At 39.3% G+C, this 13,137-nt stretch overlaps 1 protein-coding gene across 1 annotated transcript; it reads right to left on the bottom strand.

Moving 5' to 3' along the window:
- Positions 1-179: 179 nt before the first annotated feature.
- LOC119783491 (gastrula zinc finger protein XlCGF57.1-like) lies at positions 180-13,120 on the bottom strand. The gene is made up of 2 exons (XM_038285050.1): positions 13,068-13,120; positions 180-2,592 (listed from the first exon to the last, which is right to left on the bottom strand). The coding sequence occupies exons 1-2, from the start codon at positions 13,090-13,092 to the stop codon at positions 839-841; spliced, it is 1,779 nt and encodes a 592-aa protein (XP_038140978.1). The 5' UTR covers positions 13,093-13,120; the 3' UTR covers positions 180-838.
- Between the last annotated feature and the right edge of the window lie 17 nt (positions 13,121-13,137).

Genomic DNA, 13,137 nt, shown 5'->3' with positions numbered 1-13,137 from the left:
TAGAACATCTACAGAATCAAGAACAAAACTATTATAAAATTATACTTTCAAAAAATCTTTAAAAAGCAGAAACTTCACACTTCTAGAGGAGAGTCAGATTTCTTTAATACATTATTAAGACAAAGGCTTATTTAATGAGCAAAGCACATTAAATCTGTCCTAGCTTAGCTTTTATTTTCATCAGAGGATATTTTCATCTGAATAAAAGCCTGTTTTCATCCAGAAACGGTTGTGCCACACCATGCCACAATGGCATATTAGGGTTAGTAGAAGTTCTTTCAATTTAAACATCTATAACGATTGTTGTATGGGCAGCAAACTTGGTTCATTTGTAACCAAGATGTTGTTGTTGCACTTTATTATGTTTATTCCCTTCATTACAGAAAAAGTAATAAATTGTGAATTGTGCTGAACTTTTTATTTGGTCAGGACAATGTTTCCTTTTTGCCATGTAAATCTAATTTACTCAGCCCCAAAATAATTCAATTTGTTTACATCCACATATTCGTCCAGGACCTGAATATTTACCAGGTTTACAATATAACACCTTATATGTTCTAGTTTCTATGTAAACAAAGTTGTTAATTAATGGATTTCTCCAAAAAGACCATTAACCTGTGAGTGTCTCATGCAATGAGGTGGAGTTTCTAGATGGACATTTTATCACCAGTCAAACATGGAAAACGCCTCTACTGTTCATTCCTGTAGCGTCTAACTGCTGTGACTTATGTGGACCAAAGTTTTTCTTTTTTATATATATATCATTCCACATCATGCATGAAGAAATGTCATCTGAATACTCAAATTACCTTCTCATTTAAAACCGTTCACAAATCATTCAGGAGAACAGCTTCTCACCTTTGTGAATTCTCGTGTGTCTAGTCAAACTGCTTTTTACAGCAAAATTCTTGTTACAAATGGTGCAGGAAAAAGGCTTCTCACCAGAGTGAATTCTCATGTGAGAAGTCAAATCTGTTTTTAAAGTAAAACGTTTGCCACAAATCGTGCAGCAAAAAGGCTTCTCACCTGTATGAATTCTCATGTGAGTAGTCAAACTGCTTTTTACAGTAAAATTCTTGTCACAAATTGTACAGGAAAAAGGCTTCTCACCTGTGTGAATTCTGATGTGTTTAGTCAAATTTCCCTTTTCAGTAAAATTCTTGTTACAAATGGTACAGGAAAAAGGCTTCTCACCTGTATGAATTCGGAAGTGATCATTAAGTTTAGACTTAGAGTTGAAGCTTTTTCCACAGGACAGACATACAAAAGGCTTCTCACCTGTGTGAATTTGGAAGTGATTATTAAGATGAGACTTAGAGTTGAAGCTTTTTCCACAGGACGGACATACAAAAGGCTTCTCACCCATGTGAATTCTCAAGTGAGAAGTCAGATTACCCTTTATAGTAAAATTCTTGTTACAAACGGTACAGGAAAAAGGCTTCTCTCCTGTGTGAATTCTCATGTGAGAAGTCAAATCACATTTTAGAGTGAAACGTTTGCCACAAAATGTGCACGAAAAAGGTTTCTCACCTGTATGAATTCGGAAGTGAATATTAAGATTAGACTTAGAGGTGAAGCTTTTTCCACAGGACAGACATACAAAAGGCTTCTCACCTGTGTGAATTTGGAAGTGATTATTAAGATGAGACTTAGAGTTGAAGCTTTTTCCACAGGACGGACATACAAAAGGCTTCTCACCCATGTGAATTCTCAAGTGAGAAGTCAGATTACCCTTTATAGTAAAATTCTTGTTACAAACGGTACAGGAAAAAGGCTTCTCTCCTGTGTGAATTCTCATGTGAGAAGTCAAATCACATTTTAGAGTGAAACGTTTGCCACAAAATGTGCACGAAAAAGGTTTCTCACCTGTATGAATTCGGAAGTGAATATTAAGATTAGACTTAGAGGTGAAGCTTTTTCCACAGGACAGACATACAAAAGGCTTCTCACCTGTGTGAATTTGGAAGTGATTATTAAGATGAGACTTAAAGTTGAAGCTTTTTCCACAGGACGGACATACAAAAGGATTCTCACCCGTGTGAATTCTCATGTGAGAAGTCAAACTACCCTTTACAGTAAAATTCTTGTTACAAACGGTACAGGAAAAAGGCTTCTCTCCTGTGTGAATTCTCATGTGAGAAATCAAACTACCCTTTTCAGTAAAATTCTTTTTACAAATTCTACAGGAAAAGGGTTTCTCACCTGTATGAATTCTGATGTGTGTATAAAGATTAAATTTCTTTTTGAACATTCTTCCACAGGACAGACATTCAAAAGGCTTCTCACCTGAGTGAATTCTGATGTGATCCATTAAATGTTCATTTTTTATAATTTTTTCTCCATTTGTTAAACTTGGGAAAGGTTTCTCTTCTGTATCTTCAGTCTCCTGCTTCAGAACAAGCTGCTCTTCATGCTCACTAATGGGGAGCTCCATGGTTTCCTCTTTTGTCCAGGGATGTTCTGGTTCTTTCTGCTCTTCTTTTATCTGCAGAGCTTCTGGTTCCTCTTCGTCCAAACTGGAATTCCTCTCCTGTCCACAGAGCTGCTGGTCAGAGAAATCCTCCTCTTTTCCAATATAATCCTGAAGGAGCTCTGGAAAGACAAACACAGCAGAAATACTTTCTATTGGAGTTGTTGTTGTAAAATTTAGATTTCTCTTTCTGTCTTTTTCACCTTGAAGGCCACACCATTCTCTGCGTGAGAATGATTGTAGACCAGACATAGCTTCTTCCCATAACAAACCAGATTCTTTCTCAAGGTTTATTTATAACATGTTACTGTTCACTAAAGTGACTGCAATTTGTTTTGACTCTGACTACTTTCCATTGTTGTAAGAAAGGGGCCAAACACAGCAGAAAGATTTTCTATTGTTGGTTAAAAAAAAGACGCTTCACTTTAATCCTCCTTGCATTGATCCAACTACAAATAAACAGACTGGAACTACATCTCCCAGACTGCACTGCAGCTCTGACACCACAACATAAGGTTATAACACACTGTTTGATTATCCATCATCTGGAGAGGTTTGGACCTCCACTTTTATCATCACGGCTTTAAAATCTGATTACCTGGAGAATTTTCACCATTAAAGAAATGTTTAAACTGTTTTTTAAGTTTTTTTTTTTTGTTTTTTGTTTTTGCTGAACTGTCGAGGATTATTATCTTTTTATTTTATTTTATTGATCTCATACTGGAGAACTCTACCTCTACATTTAACCCATCCCCTTGGGCAGCAGTCGGCTGTGCAATTGGGGGTTAAGGGTCTTGCTCAGAGACCCAGAGTGGAGGCTGTGGGGATGGAACTGAGTATTTGCAACATTCTCAGAGCAGTGGAGTCACCAGCTGCACTGTGACTCTATGGATAAGCCCCTAACGAGGATATGCACACACATTTATCACAGAAGGCCGAAATAAAAGGGAGGAGCATTCCAGAAAGCCAGAGCTCCATTCCATTCTGGTCTGATCCAGCTCTATATCTAGCATTCTGTCTTTGCTGACCTCAGTGCAGAGCTAGACTGCAAACCTTCTCAGAGCTAGATTGTAAACAGACATAATGCACCTCTTCTTAAAGGAATAGTACACCCAAAACATGATTAGCCTTCATTTTCTACTCACCCCCATGCTGAACAACACTCTGGAGTACTTTTTTGATATCTCAAATGCATCTGGAGATCTGGGAGGCTTCTTGCTGTCTGCTGACATTCAAATAATGGAGGTCTATGGCGCCCGAGGCAGAAAGGTCCATAAAAGTCCACAAAAAACGTGTCAATATTCCTCCATACTGCTCGTCCAATGTATTCCAAGTGTCCTGAGTGGGTAGCATCCAGAATTTACTCGAAACGAAGTCATTTAGAACGTTTTAGAGCCTAAACAATAGTGTATAGGATTTCCTAATAGCGCCCCCATGCGCGCTCACGATTCTACGGAAGCCGGCAGACCAAACCAGCGCATTCAGCTCGGCAAAGAACTCATGCTCTTCCTCAACACTGAAGTCCTCAGACATTTTTCTTTCGTTGTTTCTTTCTTTGCACAGGTAAACAGCACATTTCTTCTTCTACGCTTGCATTATTGGCAGAGCAGACGCTGAATGCGCACTTCCTTCCGGTTTGGTCTGCCGGCTTCCGTAGAATCGTGAGCGCGCATGGGGGCGCTATTAGGAAATCCTATACACTACTGTTTAGGCTCTAAAAACATTCTAAATGACTTCGTTTCGAGTAAATTCTGGATGCTACCCACTCAGGACACTTGGATTACATTGGACGAGCAGTATGGAGGAATATTGACACGTTTTTGTGGACTTTTATGGACCTTTCTGTCTCGGGCGCCATAGACCTCCATTATTTGAATGTCAGCAGACAGCAAGAAGCCTCCCAGATCTCCAGATGCATTTGAGATATCAAAAAAGTACTCCAGGGTGTTGTTCAGCATGGGGGTGAGTAGAAAATGAAGGCTAATCATGTTTTGGGTGTACTATTCCTTTAAGACACAATATGGGTAATGCAAAACATCTTCAGAAAAACAGGGTTAAGGTAATGTTAGGTTTATTCAATGATGATTATAAAATTAATGTGTGTTCATATGAAACATTGAAGCAAGGAGATGCTTCACTCTGTCTTATGATTCAGTCAGTAGAGCATCCTGTCTTATGACCTGATCAATTGTACTTTCAGAACAATACTCTGTTTGTAACCATGTGTTATGTTCTGTTAATAAAAGACGGCTGCAGGAGGGGGGTCGTTGAAAGTAGGGCTGTTGTAAACGAATATTTTAGTAATCGAGTAATCTATCGATTATTCTTACGATTAATCGAGTAATCGGATAAAAAAATTTTATAAAATAAACTATTGGCAAATCTGCAATAACACCAGTTAGTCCAGATCAGTCCAATATCTCCTTTTTGAGCATCCCTAACAGTTAAATGTTTGTAGTTTAGAAAGTTTACTTGTAACAGTAGTTTGCTTTAACCTGAAGAAAAGTTATAAGATATTAAATTATATTCAAATAATAAAGTGGCAGGCTCATAAATATGCTTATAAAAATGTCTAAATGTAAAGGTTTGAGTTTGTACAGAGTTCTGCAGCCTTAACTAGTCATGATAAAATGCAAAAATGTTGCTATTTTTATTAAAACGATGCTATTATTTATTCTTGATTGCTTAGGTATAAACAAATATAGAATTACTACAAAAAATATTAATCAAAAATTTCTAATTCATACATAACAGTAGCGAGAAGAAAAGACTGTAACTTTTCAGGATGGAAAGACACCAATAAATAAATGCTTTTCAGCTTATGCCTGTAATCTGTTGCTGCGCATTTTTATTAACAAACTTACATTAAGTCCTGCATAATTTCTCTCAGTTGCACCCTCACATACAATTTACACTACACCCGGTTAAGTAACCGCTATGTTTAGATGTAACGTTAGCAAAATAATGTGCCTCAATTTACATCTATAACATGGCAGATTATAACACAACGTAGTTAGCAAAGAGAACATAAACGTTACCTGTTGGCAACCGTGTACGAGTTGGATGCATGTAGCGGGTGTTTTCTCTTCAGATGCTGCAACATTGATGTCGTGCTGTTGTGGTACGCCAATTCTGCTTTGCAGTGGATGCATTGCGCTGTGTTGTCCTTTCTGTTTAGCCTAAAATGTTCCCAAACTTTGGACATTTTTTGTCGCTTTCGGGGTTCTCCTTCTGAGCATTCTCCGGTTCCCTCCATAGCTACAAACTTAGCACAAGCGCGCCAGGCGCTAACAGAAGTGGTAGCGTTGTGCAACACAGAAACCCTCCGGCTAGACCAGTGTGCTGCGTATTTAACAGCATTGCTTATTACAATACAATAAATTTAGCGAAGCTTCGAGGCAGATAAATTTCCTCGAGGAATTTTTGTAATCGAGTTACTCGATGAATCGTTTCAGCCCTAGTTGAAAGAGTTGGAAGTTAGGTTGGGCTCTTTCCACTCCTGCAGGAGTTGCTTGAATCTCTTTCCTGTGTGGACTCGGTTTCTCTTTTACTAACCAAAATTTTTTGACCTAACAGTTAACACCCCCTTTTACGTTGTAGGAACTGAATTTAACTACACGTATATCTGGCTTATGCCAGGTTACTGTACTTTCACGACTATAGGGCGCAAATAAACGTCTTTTTTTCCCCTCAAAATGTGCGGTGCGCCCTTTGGTGCGGTGCGCCCTATGTGTGTTGCAACTGCGACTTTTGAGACCACCTCATTGAGGAGATGATGAAAGAGTGGCTGAGGGAGGTGAATGTAAGGAGACCGTGTGTTTTTTTTTTCCACTCATCACCACACCATCGCTGTTAATCTGACTCCATGCGTGCCCATCTCACAGCTGATGTGAAAAACATGGTGAAACAAATTAATGCTGTGCTCGCTGTGAACCTGACGCAGCAGGTGCAGCAGAAGCAGCGAGTTTACATGCAAAGTCAACGGTTGACGAGCGTATAGACGCAGCAAAAGGTCCCGCAGCACGTTTTGAGCAGCAGGCGCAGCGCGTCGGGAGCGCGCCGCCAACGCGCTGCTGCTACTCGAGATGGAAAAATTGAAGTTTTGCTGTTGGACGCGCCGCATCAACCAATCAGAGAAGCTGATCTGGGAGCTGACAGCGAGACAGACACAGCGCTCTGATGACATATGATAATAAAAGCAAATGAAAAGGGCTGGATGGATGAGGAGATGATGAAAGCGTGGCTGAGGCAGGTGTATGTGAGGAGACCAGGTGGTTTTTTCCACGCATCACCATCGCTTTTAATATGTGACTCCATGCGTGCCCATCTCACAGCTGATAAGAAAAACATGGTGAAACAAATAAACGCTGTGCTCGCCGTTATCCCAGGGGTCTGACAAAGGAACTTCAACCGCTCGACATCGGTGTGAAGCGGCCGTTCAAAGTAAGGCTGCGAGCGGCGTGGGAGCGATGGATGACCGACGGAGACCACAGTTTCAGTATAAGTGGAAGGCAGCGCCGGGCAAGTTACGCCACCGTTTGCGGATGGATTGTAGATGCTTGGACTAACGTGTCTGCTGGCTCTGTTGTCCAAGCTTTTGCAAAAGCCGGCCTTATTTCTGAGGAGCCGCCCGGCACGGAAAGTGACTCTGACAGTGAAGAAGGGGAAACTGGCATGTCTGATTTAGCGCAGCTGTTTAATTCAGAAACAGAGGATGATGACTTTGATGGGTTTGATTAATACTTTGTAATAAATACATGAATAAAGCACAATCATACTCAGTTTTGCTCCCGCTCTATTTTTCTACCTGAAAACTTAATTCAACAGCAGCCTCTGGGCGCGTCTCCTCCTCTTCACCGCGGTGGCTGGCAGGTGTTTTTTCATCTAAATAATCTAAATCTTGCAGCTATATTTGCTGTGATCAGTGTGAATAAAGTAGTTTTAATATGTTTTTAAGTGAGAAAGTCCACCTGAAAACTTAATAATTGCAGTCAGTTCATCCAGATTATCTATTTCTGTCGGAGGCGCTCAGACCCCCACATACCAGCGGTGCACCGACAGTAGAAATCCCTTCATCAGCAGCCTCTAGGCCGGGCAGCCTCCAGGTTCACCGCGGTGGCTGGCAGGTGTTTTTCATCTAAATAATTTTAGCTGCAGGCACCAGGATACCGGTAATAAAAGCGAACATATTCCGTCGTCAGGTTTCAGGATTTTCAGTTAATTTAGGAGTAATCACAGCGCCCTGTCATCTCTCACGGCCAGCTCCCAGGTTAGATTAATACTTTGTAATAAATACATGAATAAAGCACAGTCATACTCAGTTTTGCTCCCGCTGTATTTTTAAATACGCAGTAGAGGTATTTAAAGGTAGTAGAGGACATGTACCTGTATATAAAAAACGCGCCCTATAGTCCAGTGCGCCTTATGTGTGTGTTAAATACAGAAATGGGACACATAAGTGAGACTGCGCCTTTTAGTACGGTTCGCCTTATGGTCGTGAAAATACGGTAAATATGTGGGACAGATGCAAAAAAAAAAATGAAATACATATTTAGCCCTTCCAGGACTCTATTGAAGTTTCAAAAGGGAGAAAAAGCTTTCAAAGAACAAGTAGGGAGGTTTAAAAATTCAGTTTTTATCTTGGAATTAGGGCTGCGCGATCTTCTGGCAAGTAGGTGGTTTGTTAAACAGCAGCTGCTGAGAGCCCAGTTCATGTTTATATAATACACAGCTACACTCATGTACGGCTGAAGAGATCCACTGGACCAAAGGTCTGCAGTAGTTGCAAAAAACAAACCAACTTTTCATACAGCTCTAAATCGGCCTTGTCAAAGCCGAAACAACTTCCAAATAATCGATCAAACACGAGTCCCTTTTCTCTGTAGCAAATCTTCAGATTGAGCATCGGCCATGGTGTGAGTAAACAGAGCAGCACGCTATCAGGCGGAAGGAGGAAAAACGTAGAGAAGCAAACGTGCAAGTAAAAAATGCAGAAGAAGAGACTTCCTCGATTTAATGATATGGCAAAATGTCAAATTGTGGACTTTTAAAAACATGAAATAATTTAATTTGATTTATCGCCCAGCCCTACTTAGAAATATAAACCAGGTTTAAAAGGTTTGATTGCTATAGGTTTTAAAGAAGGGAAGATTAACAACACTTAAGATTGCAAGAAAAGAGGCGGAATAGCCCTTCATTTTTTGATGAACCGCTATAACACAGGAAAGCTTTTAAGATGTTTGTAGGTGGCTTTGAATTCTGATGTGCCTTTGAAGTCTACATTTCTTTATGAAAATTTTTCCACAGGACAAACATTCATAAATCTTCTTACCTATGTTGTGCCATATGCCATGAACATACTTATTGGACATTGGGAAGCAGTGTCCATATTTCATCCTGATAGGATGACCAGAGAAGAAAACACAGCTTTGGTGAATAACAGCTGGGGGACTTCAGCAGCCCCCCCTTTTTCAGCCAAAGCAGCCACATGGAAGTCACAGAGGTGTGACCAACCACCACCCCCCCTCTGTGAGGGCAGAACAAAACCACAGAGCATACAGGACTCTGTCTCTCGCTCTTTTGCCTCTTCACTTTTTCTCCCTCGTCTGATCCAGCCTGCTTCTGCTCCTGCGCTCAAAGCTGGGGCCCACTGTGGCCCACAGTGGAGATGCAGGCCCCAGGGGAACCAGATCCCCAGAACCATCAAGGATGAGTCAGAACTCTTCAGAACCTAACTGCTGCAAACAGAACTTTTGCAACACATTTCTCTTGAGTTTCAGAACTTACAGAGCCAAACTGGACGAGGAGCATGCCCTGGTGTGAGACTGAGGGGACCCCTGCTGTGAGACTGAGACAAAGAACCCCTGACTGCAGAGCTGCAAAACTGGATGAAACTCAAGCTTTCCAAACGGACATGGAAAAAGGTTTGCAGGTCTGGCATGATTAGGGACAGAACAAGCAATGTGTCTTTTGATGATGCTAATCATATCGTGTGTTTACTGCTGAGTAAAGACAACGCTAATTGATGCTAAAGAATGGACTGCATGCTACGCTATGCTACAGGAATATATGTTGAGCTGTTGCTAAAGCTTAGACAAGCTTTATTCACTAAGGATTTAAACACTGATATAACATTAGTGTTCATGTGTTCTTCAGATGCTCATTACATTTCCATTACCAAGTATGACCAAGAGTCATTTAGTGGAATCCTGATGTCTATTCGCTGCTAGCTATTTCAAAGAGGGTAAAGAATCATTTAACTAAAGGTTTTTGGTTCTTGATTAAGCAAATCATTTAATAAAACATTATTTGGCCAAATAATGTTTTATTCACCTCATGGATTTGCATTGTCAATTGGTCTGAAAACATTCCAATTTCTTTAAAATTAGTGAAAAGCTAATTTGATCACATTCCAAATTCTTCCAGATAAACATTGGTTTCAAACACAGAATCCATCTTAAACTGTAATATGTTTTTCAACCGTTTTCCCCTTCTTCTTTGTACATAGTAGTTAGTTTAGTTTAGTTGAGTTTTACTACAGCTGAAATAATATCTGATTAAATAAGATATTTTACCACCCCTACCGGGGAGGGCAATAAACATCTTAAAGTATCAGAAACATAAATTCCCAGCGGGCTGGGAATAGAATTTAACTATAGAATCACAACATAAATATGGCGTCCCTGATTGCTGGGCCCATTAATTGTAACATTTATTTAGCGTCCCATGCGACTGGGCTCATTGAATGTAACATTTAATTGGTGTCTCAGTTTGGTGGTCATCGAATATAACAGTCATTCTGCACATACATGAGAATAAACCATTATTGAAAACCGTGTGAAAGCATTAACATCAGCTCTCACCACTCAATATTGAAATCTTAAACTCACAACTTAAGAATCCAATACTAAATGTCTTAGCTTATATGAGAAGAAAATATAACCTTTGACATTCTTGGAGCATCAAAATATAGAAAATTTAACTAAATCTAGTAACTCCAAAATATCTCTTCAGCTAGTGATAACCAACTTTACTTCAAAGCAAAACTCAGATGATTCAAATCAATCTGATCACTTTGGTCCAACTAAAACTAAAAGATTTAACTCCCAAGTTAGTCTTATTGTTCGACCAAATTTTATGCACATCTATAACTAGATGCTGCCATTTGTGGTTTCTATAACCACATCCCAAAAATGAAAACTCCCAAGTTATGCTATTTCAAAGTCACCTCCAGTCCAAAATAGGTTAGATGCCTCGAAATTTAACCTAAATCCCTTAGTCTATTAGTCTGATAAGACTCCTAAACACTTATTTTATATTGTGTAGAACAAGATTTGTTGCCAGATTTAACGTAAGTTAATCTGTGGTCCTACCCGACCAAAAGGGGGTGGATTCAAATTGAATTGCTTAAAAAACCCTTAAAGAAAGGTGAATCATAAGCTAAATTGCTAGTAAAACCTTAAAGGTTAGGCTTCGCGCCAAACTGCTTATAAATCCTCCAAGACAGGTAAAGCATGCGCTAAAATAGCTAATAAATCCTAAAACAAGGTATAGCATTTTTAACACTGAAAGAAAAGTGTTTCTTTGATATCACAGAAAAGGGTGAAGCATATGCAAAATTGCTTGTAAGTCCTTAAAAGGTAAGCTTTGCGCCAAACTGCTTATAAATCCTCAAAGACAGGTAAAGCATGCGCTAAAATAGCTGGTAAATCCTAAACAAGGTGTAGCATTTCTAACACTGAAAGAAAAGTGTTTCTTTGATATCACAGGTTTAAAGATAACCTGTGACCCGTTTCTACACACATAAAAATAAGTCCTTACAATATGTATATGTAAATATACGAGTATAGTGGGTACTGACTGGATTGTGTTCTTTTGAAATTTCTTCATAACTTGTGTTTTTGTGCCATCAGCTGAAAATGGATCCAAGCATCCTCAATTCTGGGCACATAATTGACTCCATAGGCATAGGGAAACAGAAACAAATTGTTGCAAAGCTTATCCACTTATCTTCAGAAAAGCAGGATAACCTAAACAATTTTAACCTCAGCCTATGTGAAGAAAAGATTCAAGAATTAATTAACTTAATTCAAAACCCAAATGGAAACTTTCTGATAACAGATGTACTCTGTGAGCTCACGCTACTCTATCAGCTTAAATCCCAAATAAAAGCTAAACAGTACTCTGAGTTAGAAGCCAAATATCAGATGATCTGCCACAGAGTAAGTGCTGCAAACATTTTATTGTCAGGAGCTGACAAGATCAAAGACCCATGTGGCCAGACTGACCATGCCTCAGAACAAAAGGTGACCCCCCTCTCTGAGGACCTATGCAATAAACAAAGCAAGCAGACTTTGAATCAGCAGGAGGTCACCCCAGTCGAAAGGAGAACAGCTCCTGAAGCAGATACAAAGTCTCTAAACTCTGAGTTAACACTAAATAGATCTGAAGATGTTCAAAGTCAAAGTAGTGTCGCAGACAGAGAGAAACAAGTAGATCACTTGGTAAACTCAAGCGGTTTAAAATTTTGCAAAGGACAGCCATGCACACCATTCTCTGTCTCACACTCCGTTGACCGAGCATCAAGTGCCAAAGTTCACACCTTGAAAAACTCTGAGGAGAACCAGTCTCCATTGTGTCATCAAAGGTTAGCTCAAAACCCCCCACCACTTAATGAGCAGAACCAGCTTCCTGACGGGCCAGGTCCACCGAGTGACCATAGAATTCAACAAATTGAATCCTTGGCCAAAGACATTGATATTTTTGACCCAGAAAGTCAACACTCAAACATAATGGATTATCTGCAAGAAGTTGAGCACTGTCTAAAAGACTTGCCATTTCCTTCTTCTCGTGAGAAATTGAAGCTGATTTGGAAAACAACAGCTAGAAGCGTCCATGTTTTCATAAAATCTCTTCCTCCAAAAATCAGAGAAACTTCGCTGCTAGCTATTTCAAAGAGGGTAAAGAATCATTTAACTAAAGGTTTTTGGTTCTTGATTAAGCAAATCATTTAATAAAACATTATTTGGCCAAATAATGTTTTATTCACCTCATGGATTTGCATTGTCAATTGGTCTGAAAACATTCCAATTTCTTTAAAATTAGTGAAAAGCTAATTTGATCACATTCCAAATTCTTCCAGATAAACATTGGTTTCAAACACAGAATCCATCTTAAACTGTAATATGTTTTTCAACCGTTTTCCCCTTCCTCTTTGTACATAGTAGTTAGTTTAGTTTAGTTGAGTTTTACTAGTCTTAGTTGAGAGTGTTAAACTGAAATATGTTTGACTTGGAGCTGAATGATTTTTGTTAATAAAATCTTATGTTTTGAACAGAAGTTGTGGCGAATTTATTCCATGTATGTGCAGAAATAACTGTTTGACCATGATTAGTGCTCGAATCACCCTTTCATTTATTGTTCTAACACACAGTTAGTAGGACTGTGTGTCATAAACAGTAGATAACAGCTGAAATAATATCTGATTAAATAAGATATTTTACCACCCCTACCGGGGAGGGCAATAAACATCTTAAAGTATCAGAAACATAAATTCCCAGCGGGCTGGGAATAGAATTTAACTATAGAATCACAACACCTGTGTGAGTTCTTATGTGATCCATTAAATGTTCTTTTTTAAGAAAGTTTTCTCCACATATCAAAGATGG

This window comes from Cyprinodon tularosa, unplaced genomic scaffold, assembly GCF_016077235.1.
Source record: "Cyprinodon tularosa strain WSP-4 unplaced genomic scaffold, ASM1607723v1 ctg2053, whole genome shotgun sequence".
Taxonomy (NCBI): domain Eukaryota; kingdom Metazoa; phylum Chordata; class Actinopteri; order Cyprinodontiformes; family Cyprinodontidae; genus Cyprinodon; species Cyprinodon tularosa.
The sequence above is the reverse complement of the archived record's forward strand: the minus strand, read 5'-3'. Positions and strand labels throughout refer to the sequence as shown.